The 16,164-nt window shown below is 36.8% G+C and overlaps 1 protein-coding gene across 1 annotated transcript in view; it reads left to right on the top strand.

The window, feature by feature from the left end:
* Positions 1 to 16,164, top strand: part of uri1 (URI1 prefoldin like chaperone) — a 44,723-nt gene that overhangs the window by 8,839 nt on the left and 19,720 nt on the right. Inside the window, exons 3-5 of the mRNA XM_072596191.1 lie at positions 1,006 to 1,084; positions 2,509 to 2,644; positions 14,494 to 14,576. Coding sequence (XP_072452292.1) covers positions 1,006 to 1,084; positions 2,509 to 2,644; positions 14,494 to 14,576 — 298 coding nt within the window. The remainder of the gene's footprint in view (positions 1 to 1,005; positions 1,085 to 2,508; positions 2,645 to 14,493; positions 14,577 to 16,164) is intronic.

The raw sequence follows: 16,164 nt of genomic DNA, 5'->3' as shown, positions 1-16,164 counted from the left end.
TTGGCAAACTAAAGAATTATCTCATTGATGTGGAGAACAGATATTATGGTTTGGAGTTTGTGTTCTTGGTTTTGTTCTGCCAGATCCCAGCTATTTTAAACAGTAATAGATGGGTGGGTGAACTACTGTATTAATATAAATGTAAATGTAAATATACTTGGATTTGTCAAATCTGAATCCACTGTAACCCAGAATTTATGCATAGAATCGGCTAGCTTTCTTATGAGGTTGACGGGGAGAAAATCAAATTTAAGATATTGTAGAAATTCTCACATCTCTTCCCATCTGTTCTCCTTCATTTTTCGCATCAGTGATAGAATTTTTGCCTCTGATTAACAATGGAAGAAATTCATCAGGATTTCTGCTGTTGATTTTCAGTGTGCTTGCATGGCCTTTTTTTTTGTTATTGTTCAATGCTTTTCAAGTTCAAGGACACTGAGCACATTTGTGCTGCCTTCAATCATTTGACACTGTCGAGCTTTTGATAAGAACAGCAATTGAACCTGATTTCTTACCTTACCTGCCAGTTATTTACCCACTGATCCATTGGAAATAGGCATTGCATCCTCCTTCCATTGGCAGATTAATTTATCATTTATGATGTTCCAGGTTCTGAAGTAATGCAGTAAGTTCTAGGTTGTGTAATTATTTTGAAATAAACAATTAGAAAGTTATTGTTGAACTATTTTTATAGAATTAGAATAGTGCTTTTTAATATTTGGAATTTTGAAATTTGGAAATTGTATGAGCGCGATTTTCAGCTGTCTCAAATGTTCTGTAGAGCATTATCAGCACTGAATCCTAATTACTGTTTACACAATATTCCTCTTGCAAAAAGTCTTTAAGTACTTTGCTAAAGTCCCTGTAATCACATTGCATATAAGCTCTGTTAGCAGTCTATATACAGGTGTAATATTAAAAGTCAAGAATTATGCATGTTTTGAAAGCAATTGATATTTATACATAAATAATTTGAATAACTCAAAATTAACTGTTAACTTTTAGGGTTAAAGTGCAAAACGACTATGAAGCCCTGCAAGGCAGGCTTAAAAATTTGCCTGATAAGGTGTCATATGATGTTATGGTGAGTATGAAATCTTCCTGACAAGCTTTTTAGCTTTCCCTTGCAAACGTTTGTGGGCTTTTTCTTTTCTCCCTGAAACGTGTGAAAACTCAACCTGTTTCTCTGAGAGCTTCTCTGATTTTTAGTCTTGTAAGTTAGAGCTGTTAGCCAAGTGTCATTGACTCTCCTCAGTGAAACTTATATTATGTCCTTTGTTCAGTTCTGAATCAGTTTCCAGTTCAGAAGAATTTCACGCTTACAGAAGGATTTTAGCTTTGGGCTATCCAAGCTGCAAGCAATTAAGTTTTTGAGTTGTCAAAATTGAAAAGATGTTTAGGTTGTCGTAATTGAAAAACCGTCTCAAGATTATCAAAATTAGAGTCAGTTAATTATGAAATTAGAATCACAATGGAAGTGACACTTCATTGCAATTGAGTATCTATGAAGAATATTGCTGATTCTACTGTACTTTCCATCCTTTTGATTTTCATTCCTCCATCCTCCACTTTTGTGATCGCCTAAGTCAAATCTTCTTAAATTGACTGGATTCCTGGTCTGTTGAGTCAGTAAAGTTATGACCACTAGTGGCTACATTTTTGCCGTAATTTGTGCAACTATTTTTCTTTCTTCCTTGAAGGTACAGGATTCCTTGCTTACTCCTTGTTTTATCCTGCCTTTAGTTGCTTTGCACAAGTGGAGGTTATTATGCTAAAGTGCAGATGGAAGATAGCTCAATCTTCTAAAATATAAAATTTGTCACATTTGAGCACCTTCTTGTTCCAAAACCACTTGAAGATTCTAAGTAGTGATTATGGATGAGAACAAACTTGTCAGAAACAAAATATACTGGAGACAAAGTCTTCCTAGCCTGTTTGGCTGAATCATTTCCTGCTTGAACAGTAGATTACCAGGAAGGCCTTATTTCTCAGTTCTAGTATAATTGAAACATTTGAACATGGTAACTTTTTAACCAAGAGCATCATTGTTTTCCTGCCTAATTCATAGGATTAGCAATTAACTGGCCTTAAATTTGCATTTTAAGAGTTTGAATGCTGCAGAATGCTTTATGTAAATTCCTTTTAATCTTGTTTGAGACAGATTTGGCACTGAACATTTTCACTTCAGAGCTGTCTTCTTGGATCCCTTATTGCATGTACAATGTTTATTTAAAATGAAACTGTTTTGGTCATGGGAATCATGTACAGCATTTATAAATTTTCAACTCCAAGTTTGAAGAGCATGCTATTTTTTGCAATACTTTTGATAGTTTGAAGTGTTGGATCTCCCGAAGACGACTGTGAAATATATTTTTCTTGCATAAAACTGATAAAGGTTTATTTTTAAAGAGGTTATACCAATGAATTTATATTGCTGTTTTGGTTTATAGAACATTCAACTTATCATTGTAGGCTTGACATTTTTATTTCATTTTTGTTTTGTGACAGGTGCCATTTGGCCCTCTTGCATTTATGCCAGGACAGCTAATCCATACAAATGAAGTCACGGTTTTATTAGGTGACAATTGGTTTGCTAAGTGCTCTGCAAAGCAAGCACTTGGCCTAGTGGAGCACAGGAAAAAACGTAAGTTACTTTAATATTAAAAACCTGAATACACTATGGTGACAATAAATTGAGATTTAATGTTACCTTAACTTTACCTTATCTCAATTCTGAGAGCCTTCAACTGCCTTTGAACTGTTCTGGGCAAACAGAAATTTCCTCCAGCTAAATATTGTCTTTGGTCCCCATCACAAATTCTACTTTGATCGTGGCATCATTCATCTTACTGACAGCTGTTTGAGGCGGGACCACCTCAGTTTTATTGTTGACTCTGAGGTGAGCTTCTTACATCTGGTGCCATCACAAAGACCACCTGTTGCCACCTGTATAACATAGTTCAACTCTGCCTTTACCATGGCTTTTTTGTGAAACCATCCTCAATATTTCTGCTAAATTGACTATCCCAATGTTTTCATGGACAGCTACTACTCTTCTGCCCTCCACAAATTTGGCCATTTAAACGTTTTCTCATGTTCTAACCCACACTGATGCTCATAGCTTACATTAACTCTGTCAAAGGTCTATTGCTGCCAATCTTTGTAATTTCTTCCAGCCTCACAACCCCTACCCTCTATCCCCAGAGCTCTTCATTTTGCAAATCTTTACTTCTTGAGAATTACCAATTTTTAATTGTTGCAGCATCGGTGGCCTTGCCTTCAATTGTCTAAATGCTGAGTCTGAAATTTTCCCTTTCAAATTGTCACCCTTTGTACTTTTCTTTCCATTTTTAAGACATTTCCTTAAAAGGTACTTTTGACTGGACTCTGGTCTAATAATTCAGCTTGGTATCAAAGTTGGTGTGGTGTCTAAATACAGGTGATAAAGAAAAGGAATTCATTTATCAGAATTCATGTTTTAATGCCATCATGAGTTTCAATGAAAGAATATCACATACAACAAATCTAGGATTCCAAGTATGTAATCCAAATGCTTCGGAGAATTGACTCAAGCCAGTCACGTGTGGGATTGTTTAACTTTCCATTTGCTCCCTGGGTTATTGCTTATGTTTTGCTTAACTGCTTGCTCTTAACCAAGGGAAACAATCTCCAAATATTTAAGAGATTATGATGTCTAAAGTAACATAGAGATAGCTGTGAAGTAAAAGTACTTTTTTCTGCATGCTGTGCCTATACTTTTAAACTTCACATGCATCCACATTGGACTTGGCTAAATCAGTTGTCCATTCTGCAATTTGTTTGCAGTTGCAGGGGCTTTTCACTCCGTAAAGTAGTCAAAACATTGTTATAGGAGAAAGTAGTGGTCATGTCAATGGAAGATTTTGCAAACCTAGACTAATTTGTTTAAGCTCTAGTTCATGGGATGAATGCTTTGAGGTAATTCATTGGGAAATGGAATTTAATTGACCTGGCAATATTTGGTGGCGACATTAAACTGTACACAGAGGAACCTCTATTATCTGGCATCAATTATCCGAATTTCGAATTATCCGAACAAGATCGCAGGGTCCTGATGCATAGATAAACTGTTATCCAGCATTCGATTATCCGGCATTCAATTAACTGAACAAAATTCTCGCTGTCCCTGACCTTCAGATAATCTTGATTCCTCTGTATATGCAGAGTTAAAAACAAAGCTCTATTATTTAAGAAAGCTGGAGCAAACAGGTTTGACATCAATTAGGAAATAAATTAGAAATTTTTCACGAAGAATAGTATGACTCAAAGCTGGTACAAGCATAAATACGATCATTCAGCATACATTTGTGAAAGTGGGGCCACATCTGGCAAATTGAGTTAAACATTTTGAGGGAGTCACTAAGTGCTTCAGAAATGTTTGTGGATGTTTCATACAATTCAAAAAAATGTGATTATTAACAAAACTGAAAGTTCACTAAAATTTAATATAAATTTGTATTTTGTTGGAAGGTAGGGTATAGTAGGAATAAGAGTTATGTTCTTTATTAGGTGTCTCGGGCATCTGAACTGAGACTTAACTTTGCAATGTGATGCCTTGGCTGAAGGATTTGTAGTAGTATATAAGGGTTCACGGGTGACACTGTTAGGAGCTGTAGTAAGTGTAAATGAAAGCAGGATGTTAGAAAGGATCACAAGTTAAATAAGTTGGCAAATCTGTCAGTGTTCACAATAGAGATTTGAGGTTGTACGTACATGGTTCTGAGAGACTTGTTTTTGTTATTTGGGTGATATGTGCAATCACTGGTGGGCCCAGCATTTGTTGCCTATATTGTGAGATGCCTTTTTGAACTGCTACTGTCCTTTTGGTGTGGGGACAGTAACAGTGCTGTTAGGGAGACAGATCTTGGATTTTAGTCTGGTGATATAGTTCCAGGTTAGGATGGTGAGTGACTAGGAGGGGAACTTTGAGATAGAGGTATTCCCATATATCTATTGTCTTTGTCTTCCTTTGGAAGAAGTCATGGATTTTGAAGGTGTTATTTTGAAAGACCCTTAGTGAATTTCTGCAGTGCATCTTGTAGATGATACTAACACTGTCAGCGGTGGGTGGAATGACTGACACACCACATCCACAGATAATCAAGTGGTCTGCTTTTCCTGCATGGCGTCAAGCTGCACTCATTCAGGCAAATGGGGGGGATGTTCAGTCACAATCCTGGTTTGTGCCTTGTAATTACGGAGACTTTGGAGAGTCAGGAGATGAATTATTTTTAGCATTCCTATCCTGTGATCTCCTGTAGCCACAAGTTAATATGGTTAGTTCACTTTCTGGTCAGCGGTAATCCCCAGGATATTAATAGTAACGGAATGTCTGCCAATGCTATTGGACATCTCGCAATGTCATTAAAATCTTGATTTGCTTTTATGTTGAGGGACCAGGAGCCATGTATACATATAAACCGAAATCTAGATAAGGAACATACTCGAACAATAACGCTTTTTCTTATCTTGAAAAGTAACAATTCAGAAGTGTGAAAGTGCTGCTTAAATTGTGCAGTTGCTTAGATTACTGTATTTTAGTTTGGGGACTAAACCTTTGAATGTTAAAATAAAAAAATGAATTTAAAATATCAGATTCCATACTTATTTCCTGTATTTTGTTGTTGCCTCCATGCATTTGCAGGAGGTACAGCACTGATTCACTAGAATCAGATTTGGATTTGAAAGGTTAAGTTATAAGGAGTGGCATAATTTGTTTGTATTCAGTTGAGTTGAGAAGATTGAAGTATTATTGAATTGAGGTATTTGAAATGAAGGGGGAATTTAGTAGGAATGGTATCTGGTGGGGAAGTCCATTGTATGGATTCACTGAAAATGAAACTTGAGCCGGTTAGGGATGAAATCAAGAATAATTTCTTCATGCGCATAGTGATAGAATCAGGCATTCAATGTCCAAAAGCATCTATGGATGCTTGATTGACTTTTCATGTTAAAGATCGATAGATTTGAATACATCAGCGAGTTAAGAAAATCAAGAAAATGTTGGTAAATGGAATTGCAGCCTAAATTAGTCTCATTGCAGTGTGATAGTTCCCTATCTGTGGGCCAGAAACTCTGGGATGAAGTCTCACCAGCCTCTGGAGGTGTCACAAAATGGATGAACATGTTGATTTAAATCTAATGTAAAATTAACTCTGATCTAATTGAATAGCAGAACAAGTTTTGAGCTGAGTAATAATTTATTGTTTTTTCTACGTAAAAGGGCATACTTTTTAAATTGAAATTACGCGTATAATATTTGATTTTTCAATGTTCAGAAATATATACCTTTGTCAAATTACTGATTGTGCCAGTTTCTAAAGGAGATTTTGTGCTGAAAAGTAAGCGTTTTTAAAGAAATAATTTAGAATGGCTTAATAATTAGCCCTGGTTCATTTGTCTTCATTTAAGAAAGATGATTTATGCATCTATAATTTCAATACTTTTCTCATTTGTATTGAGCAGATATCTAATTGATTATATTTTGATTCATGGTCAGATTTGCCGTAAAATAACATCAGTGATTTGGCTGACAGTTTAATGTCTTTTGAAGGTGTAGTGTTTTCCAGTAACTTCAATGTCCCACCTAAAGCAATCTTCCTGGGTGTAGAAATTCAAATCACCTTTTTGAGTTAAGCAAAATATTCCCGAACCTTAAGCTTTTCCCTGACCTCTGGCATTCAACAACCACATACATGGTTTTCCATTATTATTTGATCATGTTTGGTTTGAAATCTGTCCAACAACTGTTGAGTTATTAGACTGTCTGAGTCTGATATTTCCAAACTCTAGGTCAAAGGTTTGCTCGCTGTGTTGGAAGCTGAAAACGAACCTTCCAGCTCAGCAAGCAGACCAAATCCAGAACCTCAACCTGAGCTACAAATCTTTTCAAAGCTCAGGATTGCTATAGTAGCCATACCCAATTTGCTGCTGTTAAAAAGTCTAATTGTTGCAGCAGTGTAATGATCTAGACCAAACTTCAAGGCTGTGTAATTTAATGACGTGTTAGCCCTGTCTTTTTCCTTTGATTATGCAGTCGTAATGCTGCATTTTCAATTTTCCAATTTGAAGGTGATTTCCCATTTTATGCTGTTGGCCTTGATTATTTGTTACATTTCAGATAAAAACTCAATTGGTTCATTTATGTCCATTAGGACATTAATAACTTTCCAATGCTTATCTGTCTCAGCTTGTGTGTGATTTCAGATCCACAGCAATGTTGTTGACTTTTAACTGCCCTCTGAAACATCCAAGAAAGCTAATCGGTTTAAGGGCAGTTGTTGATGGGCAGCAAATGGTAGCTTTGTCTGACACCAACATCCCATCAAACATATTTTTTGAACTACATGTTTTATTTAAAAATATGAAATCTTGTAGCCAGTTCTGTTGGTTGATTAAGTGTTTAGATTTCTTTGCAAACAGTAATAAACCTGAACAGGATTATAAAACTGCTCACTCACCTGTGATCAATGTTTACAAGTACTTTGTCAGAAGTCACATGACACCAGGTTATTGTCCAACAGGTTTATTTGTCAGGTGAAGTGAGAGAAGAGCGCGCGCACACACGCACAATTTACAGACAGAGATCAAGGGCTGAGATATCAAAAGATCATACAGCTGGTGTGAGTTGAGTATCGAATAATAAGTCTCTGCAGGTGACCAAGAGTGTTAGACAGTGTGAGTAAAGTGTCAACAGCTGAATAACAAGCGAAGGGATAACTAGTAATCTGATTAAATGAGGCAGGGAGATAATTACAAAAAATGAAAAATAAGGTGGTGCTGGAGCCAAGCTAACTGACTGGAATAACATCTTTGGTATAAGAGTCACATACCGAGGATCTGACCAAAGTAATAAATAATCCAAAACTGTCGAACCTAATTAAGGTAGAGAGATCATAACAATTTATCAAGGTGACTGTGTCAAACCAGGTCACTAAGGAAGATTTTACTGTACAAAAACACATGAGGTCATTTAATATCTTGGCAGAGAACAGGTAGAAAGGTCCTAGAGGCTTGAGCTGATGAATGGTAAATACCACAGAAATGCCAGAGAATAACCTCTTGCAATGAAGGTCAAAACATTGCCTGATGACATTCGGTGGCAATATTATTGCTGAATCAGTAACAAATCAACTGGACTAGCTATGTGCAAACACACCATCACAGCGAGAACAGATCTGAGATTGGCCATTCAGCAACAAGTAACTCACCACCTGACTCTCCAAAATGGTCTCATTGCATACAAGGAACAAGTCAGGAGAGCAATGGAATATTCTTTACTTGTCTGGATTGGTACAACTGCAAGGTTGCCATCGTACATAACAAAACTGGACAGTTGATTGATACCCATCCACCATCTATGCACTAAGAGGGCTGGGAAGAGTGCCCTTGTGGTCAGTGCCACAGTGAAGCAGCATGGGCAGTGTCCTGCTTGTTGGGGGAAAAAAAAACAATGTGTGACATCACAAAAAAAATCCAAATTGTCTTACCCTTCTGCAGGAGTAGAGGCTCCAAGGGAAAGAGCTGAGTGGTAAGTAGTAGATAAGTTCAGGTAAATATTCATAATTTTTATCACTTCTAGTGTGTAATGTGTTTGTCATGTATACTTTCTAAGGGATGTATTCTCAACTATCAAGGACTGTAAAGAGAGGCCCTAGAGAAATTGCTATTTGATATTAAGCATCTTCCAAAAGTTTTAATTTAAAGGGATGTTACGGCAGGAGAGCTCAAAGATTGGTGTGTCCTTATGTCTGGCACCAGTGTATGCAGGAAATGTCTGCAGCTGCAGCTCCTGGAAACCCGGGTTTTGGAGCTGGGGCAACCCTGAAGCATTTACAAAGTTGAAAGCATAGTAAGCTTAGACTCTAGAGGCAGACAGGGAATGGGTGACCACCAGGCAGAGTAAGAGCACTGGGCCAGGAGTGCAGGTATCTCCTGTGACCATTCCTCTGAAAACCGATATATCGCTTTACATACTATTGAGGGGAATGGCCTTTTGAGAAAACAGCAGCAGCCAAATTCATGGCACTAGGGTTGGCTCTTCTGCCCAGTAGAAGTGCAAAAAAATGCGAAATGCAATGTTCCTAGGAGATTCAGTTGTTAGGGGAGTTGACAGATGTTTCTGTGACCGCAAACGAGACTCCGTGATGGTATGTTGCCTCCTTAGTGCTAGGTTAAAAACAATGACTGCAGATGCTGGAAACCAGATCCTTTATTCCTGATGAAGGGCTTTTGCCCGAAACATCGATTTTAGTGCTCCTCGGATGCTGCCTGAACTGCTGTGCTCTTCCAGCACCACTAATCCAGAATCCTTAGTGCTCGGGTCAAGGGTGTCTCTATACAGCTGCAGGGCACCCTGAAAGGACAGTTGTCGTGGTATACATTGGTACCAACAACATAAGTATAAAAATAGATGAGGTCCTAGAGGCAGAATATAGAGAGCTAAGAAGCATGCTGAAAAATAGAACATTAAAAAGTAGTGGATTAGTAGAAAAAGCAAGGTATATTGGATGAATATGTGGCTTTGAGAGTTTGAGGAGGAAGATTTAAGACTTCTGCCACATTGGGACTGGGTCTGGGGGAAGTGGGGCCAGCATAAACTGGGTAGGTTACATAGAACATAGAAGAATACAGCGCAGTACAGGCCCTTCGGCCCTCGATGTTGCACTGGGTAGGTTATGGGGAATTTTTGCTCAAGTGGATGCAGAGGCTTTAAAGCTATATTGACAGGGGATGGGAACCAATGTAAGGAGTTAGAGGAGAGAGAATTAAGGTTAAGAACAAAATACTGAAATGGGAAAAGAAAAGTGATAGACAGAGGAGTCAAATGAGGCCACAGTGAAAACATATATAGTGGGAAGGACAAGGAATGTTTTGTTTTTTAAAAAAAAGTAAGACTTAAAGCTTTGTGCCTGAGCTTGAAATAGTGGATGAATTAATTCTGTCAATAGATATGACTTAGTTGGGATTAAAGATACATGTCTTCAGGGTAATCAAGGATGGGAATTGGATATCTGGGGTTTCAGTATTTTAGAAGAATAGATAAAGAAATGGCAGTGCAGTGCAGTTGCATAACTAGAGGATATAAACACAAAACTGATCAAAACTATTAGTTCAAACCAGGTAGAATCCGTGTGGGTTGAATTAAGAAAAAACAAGGGGCAAAAAATGTTAGTGGGAGTGGTATATAGGTCACTAAGCTGTCACGGTGATGTTGGGAAGAACATTAAACAAGAAATCAGTGATATATGTGCTTAAAGATCACATGTAATTATGGGTGACTTTAGTCTGCCTATAGCTTAAACAAATCAAATTAGTCACAATACTGTACAGGAGCAATCCCTAGACTGTATATGGGATGGTTTTCTGGACCAATATAGTGGGGACCCAACAAAAGACCAAGCCGTCATAGACTGGGTATTAAATAATGTGTAAGGAATAATTGATAATGAAGTTGAGAGTGACCATAACACGATGGAATTATCCATCAAGTTTGAGAGTGAGGTAGCTGACTCTGAGACTAGGGTTATGAATCTTAAAGGAAACTATATGATGGTATGAATTAGCTCTGGATTGGGAAATGTTGAAAGGAAGTGGATAGACAATGGCAAACATTCAAAGGGTGAATGAGTGAACTACAAAAATAGCTCTTTTTTTCTGTCTGATGCAAGAGTGCAAAGAGAGTGGTGGCCAAACCATAGCTTATGAGATGAGTTAGTGATAGTATAAAATGCCAAAAAAGAATGCATACAAGTTGCCAAGAAGAAAAAAACAATTGACTGTAAGATTGGAAACAGTTTAGAAGTCAGCAAAGGAGGACCAAGGGATTGATTAAGGAAGGGAAAATAGAGTTTGAGAGTAAGCTTGTGGGAAACATAAGAACTGACAGTAAAAGTTTCTATAGGTATGTGAAGAGAAAAATATGGGTGAAAATTAATGACAACAAGTACAAAACTAATTACAATCAGAAACTGAGAAATTTACAATAGGGAACAAAGAAATGGCTAATGACCTAAATTCATACTTTGCTTCTAATTTCACAAAGAGGGACCCAAATGACGTACGAAGGCTGGTAAATCCCCAGGGCCTGATAGTGTACATCCAAGAATCCTTAAGGGAGTGGCCCTTAGACATAATACGTTTGTGGTCATCTTTCAAGATTCTTCAGACTTTGGAACAGTTCGTACATATTGGAGGGTAGCTAATGTAACCCCAATGTTTAAAATGGTAGAGAGAAAACAGGAAATTGTAGACCAGTGAGTCTGACATCAGTAGTGGGGATGATGATAGTCTGTTATCAAGAATTTTATAGCAGACCACTTAGGAAACAGATAGAAACAAACACAGCCAGCATGGATTTAGAAAAGGGAAATGATGCTTGACAGATCTGTTAGAATTCTTTTGAGGATTTAACTAATAGAGTTGATCGGTAGAGCCAGTCAATGTGACTTATTGTGATTTAGAAATTAAGTCCCACACAAGATTATGTGTAAAATTAAAACATGAGATTAGGGTTAGTGTATTGAGATGGAGAGAAAATTGTTTAGCAGACCGGAAACAGTAGGAATAAATGGGTCTTTTTGTGAATGGCAGGCAGTAACCAGTAACCACTGGGATGGCGAGTAGGACACCAACAAATCACAATATATATTAATGATTTAGATAAGAGACCTAAATGCAATATATCAACATTGGCACATAAAGATGGGTGGAAGGGTGAGCTGTGAGGAGGATGCAGAGTGATTTGAACAGGCTGACTGAGTGGGTAGTGCATGGCAGATGAAGAGTAATATTGATAAATGTGAGGTTTCCACTTCGGTAGCAAAAATAGGAAGGCAGATTATTATTTAGCTGGGAGGGGGGGAAATGTTCTACAAGATCTGTGTTCCTTGTGTACTAGTCACAAAATAAGCGCATGGGTGCATCAAGCAGTAAAGACGGCAACTGTTTGTGAGCCTTTGTAGCAGGAGAATGTGAGTATAGGAGCAAGAATGTCTTGCTGCATATATACAGGCCATTGGTGAGGCCTCATCTAGGGTTTTATGTGCAGTTTCATTCCTTATCTGAGGAAGGATGCTCTTACTATTGGGGGAGTGCAGTGAAGGTTTACCACATTGATTCCTGGAATGACAAGACTGACATATATGAAGAGATTTGAGTCAGTTACGATTGTATTCATTGGAGATCAGGAAAACAAGGGGAGGATCTGATAGAAACTTCAAATTCTAATAAAATTAGGCACATTAGCTGCAAGAAGGATATCGCTCTTGGGGGGGGGGGGGGGGGGGGAGTGCAGTCCAGAACCAGGGGTCATAGTTTAAGGGTAAGGGATAGAGCTTTTAGGACATATCAGGAGAAATGTCTTTACTAAGTGGTGAGCCTGTGGAATTCACTGCTGCAGAAAGTGGTTGAGGCCAAAACATCATGCATTCAAGAAGGTGGTGAATAACGCTGTTATGACTAAATGGGTCAAGGGATATGGGGGAGGGCAGGATTATTGAGCTCAATGATCAGTCATGAACATGTTAAGTTGTTGAGTTTGTTCGAGTCATTGAATGGCTTGTTGCTATCTTCTGTGTTTGAGTGAAACGTATTATGTACGTGCAGTCGTAACTCAGCAAAGCTTTTTCAACAGCATCTCACACACTAACTCAGACTTGAACAATTATTGTTGTTCCATCTTTGTTGCTGGGTTCAAATTCTCAATCTCCCAGTCAAACAGCACTGTGGGTGGTCCACAGTGGTTCAAGAAGCAGGATACCGCTATCCTTCCAAGGTAACTAGGAATGGACAGTAAATGTTTTGCTGTTAAGCTGGAGGTGATGTGTTTAAAATTGGAAGCACATATAGAAAAAGTAGTCAAAGGCTGATAGGATGTTAGTCTTCATATCAAGCAGGTTAGAATTCAAATCTCAAGCAGTTCTGAGATTAGGTACAAAACATCAGGAAACGTATTGTATTTGGCAGGGCTAGAACACACACCTGAATTATACCAGGACTCTGAATTTACGTTGTGTTCTTTTAAGTTTAGAAGGAAATAGTGTAATCTAATAGAAGTATTTAAAATGAAGATAAGATGCACTTGAATAGAAACAGACACAAATGGTTTTCTCTGGGTTACTTCAGACTGGAAGAACTAAGTGTCTAGAGTAGGACATGTAAGAACAAAATTAGGAGGAAGCCCCTTTTAGTAAAGTAGTGGAAACGTGGAATGCTGTCAATAAAAGACAGTGGCTTATAGTTAACACGAAATTTTCAAGATGGATTAATAGAAGAAAGATGAATAAGTTGAGGAACACATCAGCCACAGTGCGATTGCTTATGAGGATAGACTTGAGTGACTGAATGGACTACATTTCTTAAGATTTAGCACTGGTCTGTTTTAAATAGGCTTTATTAGCATTAGATCTTCTTCAAAAAGTTAGTCAACTAAAGATTCTCCTGTTATTAAAAATGCTAGACATAGATGAAAGTGGCCTCTGTACGTAATTTACTGTTGGAAATTAGTATGTTTATGAAATCTTGTCTACAAGTTAATGTGGTTGTAAATGAAGCTTAATCTGTGTAGAAGTATTATTTATAAACTCCTCGTGGGCTGCTGTTCTCCTGCAACTTATAATTGGCAAGTAATAGATTAATAAATCCATATTATATATTAAAGCTATTTCCAGAAGACTAGAACAGAAAAACAGTGAATTTATGTTGAGCTTGTGTAGAACAGTGTTAAAACTGCATGGTGTAGTATTCATTTTGGGTTTCCATATTATAGAAAAGGTTTGCAGGGAGATGACTGAGAGGTTTTGCTCATTTGGAAAGATGGTGCAGCCTATGACTCTGGTGACTGATGAAGTTTTTTTGAAACTATGTAGGGCCTAATAAAATACTTTATTTATGTCTTATGTAGCCTAATAGCTTCAGTTGAAGCCTCTGCCTCTAACTGTTTATTTTTGTGGAACTAGAGATGTTAAGAATATATTACTGTCACTATTAAATTCAGTAAATTCAAGATGAAGATTATTTAAACCCCCAACCCCACCCCGGAAAAAGAATGTGATATCTACTAACGTGAAAAGAATAGGTAAATGGAATTGGATGCATTTCAATTGAAGTCAAATCTTGAGAAGTGGGTCAAAATTTCTGATAGAATTGATTAAGTGGACTGGGAGGAGGCTTGAGTGGACCACAAAGATTAGATTGAACAAATGGCCCATTTCTGTGTTGTAAGTTCTGTGCAATTTTATTTAATTAGCAAGTGGCATATGTATAAATCTTGGAGCTGCTAACTTTATGATATGCTGACATTTAAACCTCAATATCATTACTTGATTGAAATTTTACATATTGCTCCACATAAAGTACCTTGTAAATTAGTTTTAAAACCAATCTTAGAGATTGTATAAAATGCTAGTTTTCTTCTTTGAATAATAAGCAATGAATCCATTCTTTTATGTACAGATGTACAAAAAGCATTGGATGATCTTCATAAAGTTATGAAGAACTTTGAATCCAGGGTCGAGTTCACTGAAATGGAGAAATTGGTATGTGATGTTTTGGCAATTTTTGTTTAGGTCCAATTAACCGTACATGTTGTTTCTATATTCTGCATTGTAAGATGCTTTCAACAGGATTGTTGACACCTCTGAAATATGGAAGCAAGTTACAGCTTGTTTAGAACAAGATGGAAAATAAATAGATTCATGTATCAGTCTCTTGGCTGACTTGAGCGCTACTGTGAAATTAATCGGCTATTTTTGTGAATGAAGTTCTGATTGGGGAAAATTTGTTCCTGTGCTCCTAAACAAGTGAAGCATCTTCAAGACCATATTTAGTCATCAAAATGCCAATAATTATTACAAGTAATTTGAGATTTTCAAATTGAAAAATAAAAACTTCACATGAAATTTATCTCTTGGCGGCTAGCTATGCAAGGGCTTTGACTCGAGTGGAGATCTGTTTCTTCTTGGACATCAAATATTTAAAATTATGCAAAGAATCAAAGAGACTTACCTTGCAAACACTTTTATGGTCAACAAGTGACTTTGCGAAACTTGTAACTGTTAGGATTAATAGACTTTTTGGATTAGTGGATCATAAATGTGAACATTTAAAGACAAATGAAAAGATTCTGAATCCGAAAACAAAACAAGAAGGGAACAAATTTGAGGCTAAGACCTAGAATAACAGAATCTAAATAATGGGATTAAAAATGTATGTGTATTGACTTTTCTTTGGTTTCTTTTACGAATACTCTGCAAAGTTCTGTGTTGAAAAATACACAAATGAACAAATAATAATAATTTTGATTGAAATAGTTCTTGAAAAATGCACATTATTCTTTCTAATGTTATCAATGAAGGGATTACATTTATGATGGATGATGAAATCTAAAAATGAATATTTCAAAAGCTGCAAAAATTAATACATATTCTGAATGGAACTGTACAAAGTATGTGTCGTGAACCCCTTCATTCAATGATGTTTCAGAAGGCTTGAATTTTATTTTCTTATGTGACCTAATTGCTTTAATTCAAGACATTGCCAATAAATGTTTATTTTCGCATGTCATTTGAAGTTTTCACTTAGTTCAAACTCTGAAGTATAACTTTCCAAATGAATTTTGACTATTAATACAATTATGTAGTGAATTGTAGTTGTCAATCTCTTAAGGATAACTATTTCAGAAACTAGTGTTGCTAAATTCTGAATTTTAATTAACCTCTTCAAATTATAAGTTGAAGGCAAGAGAAAAGTACATAATTTTTGATCTAGAAATGAAAGCATTATTCTTGTTATATCTTTTGAACTGATACTCACATCAAGTTTTGTTTTATGTAAAAGCATATAACCTGTCTGAATCATGTGCCAAATATTTCTTCTTTTGTTTAGAGACTGGTATATCCAACATCATTGAAATATGAAATTTTGACTATTACGAGTCACATCTTTTTTGTAAGTTAGAATTTGTGATCGACTTGTCCTTTTGCAATTAATACCAATTCTCATTTTCAGCTTGCAGTACTGGCTAGCAGCAATGTTTTTTTAAAAAAAAGCGAGTCAGATGCAAGTGTCTCCTTTCTGAGGAATCTCTCCTTGTCATAGCCTTCCCCCTTAGTTGTGCCTCCATGT

This window comes from Chiloscyllium punctatum, chromosome 26 (genome assembly GCF_047496795.1).
Source record: "Chiloscyllium punctatum isolate Juve2018m chromosome 26, sChiPun1.3, whole genome shotgun sequence".
Taxonomy (NCBI): domain Eukaryota; kingdom Metazoa; phylum Chordata; class Chondrichthyes; order Orectolobiformes; family Hemiscylliidae; genus Chiloscyllium; species Chiloscyllium punctatum.
This window is presented reverse-complemented; position numbering and strand designations above follow the sequence as displayed.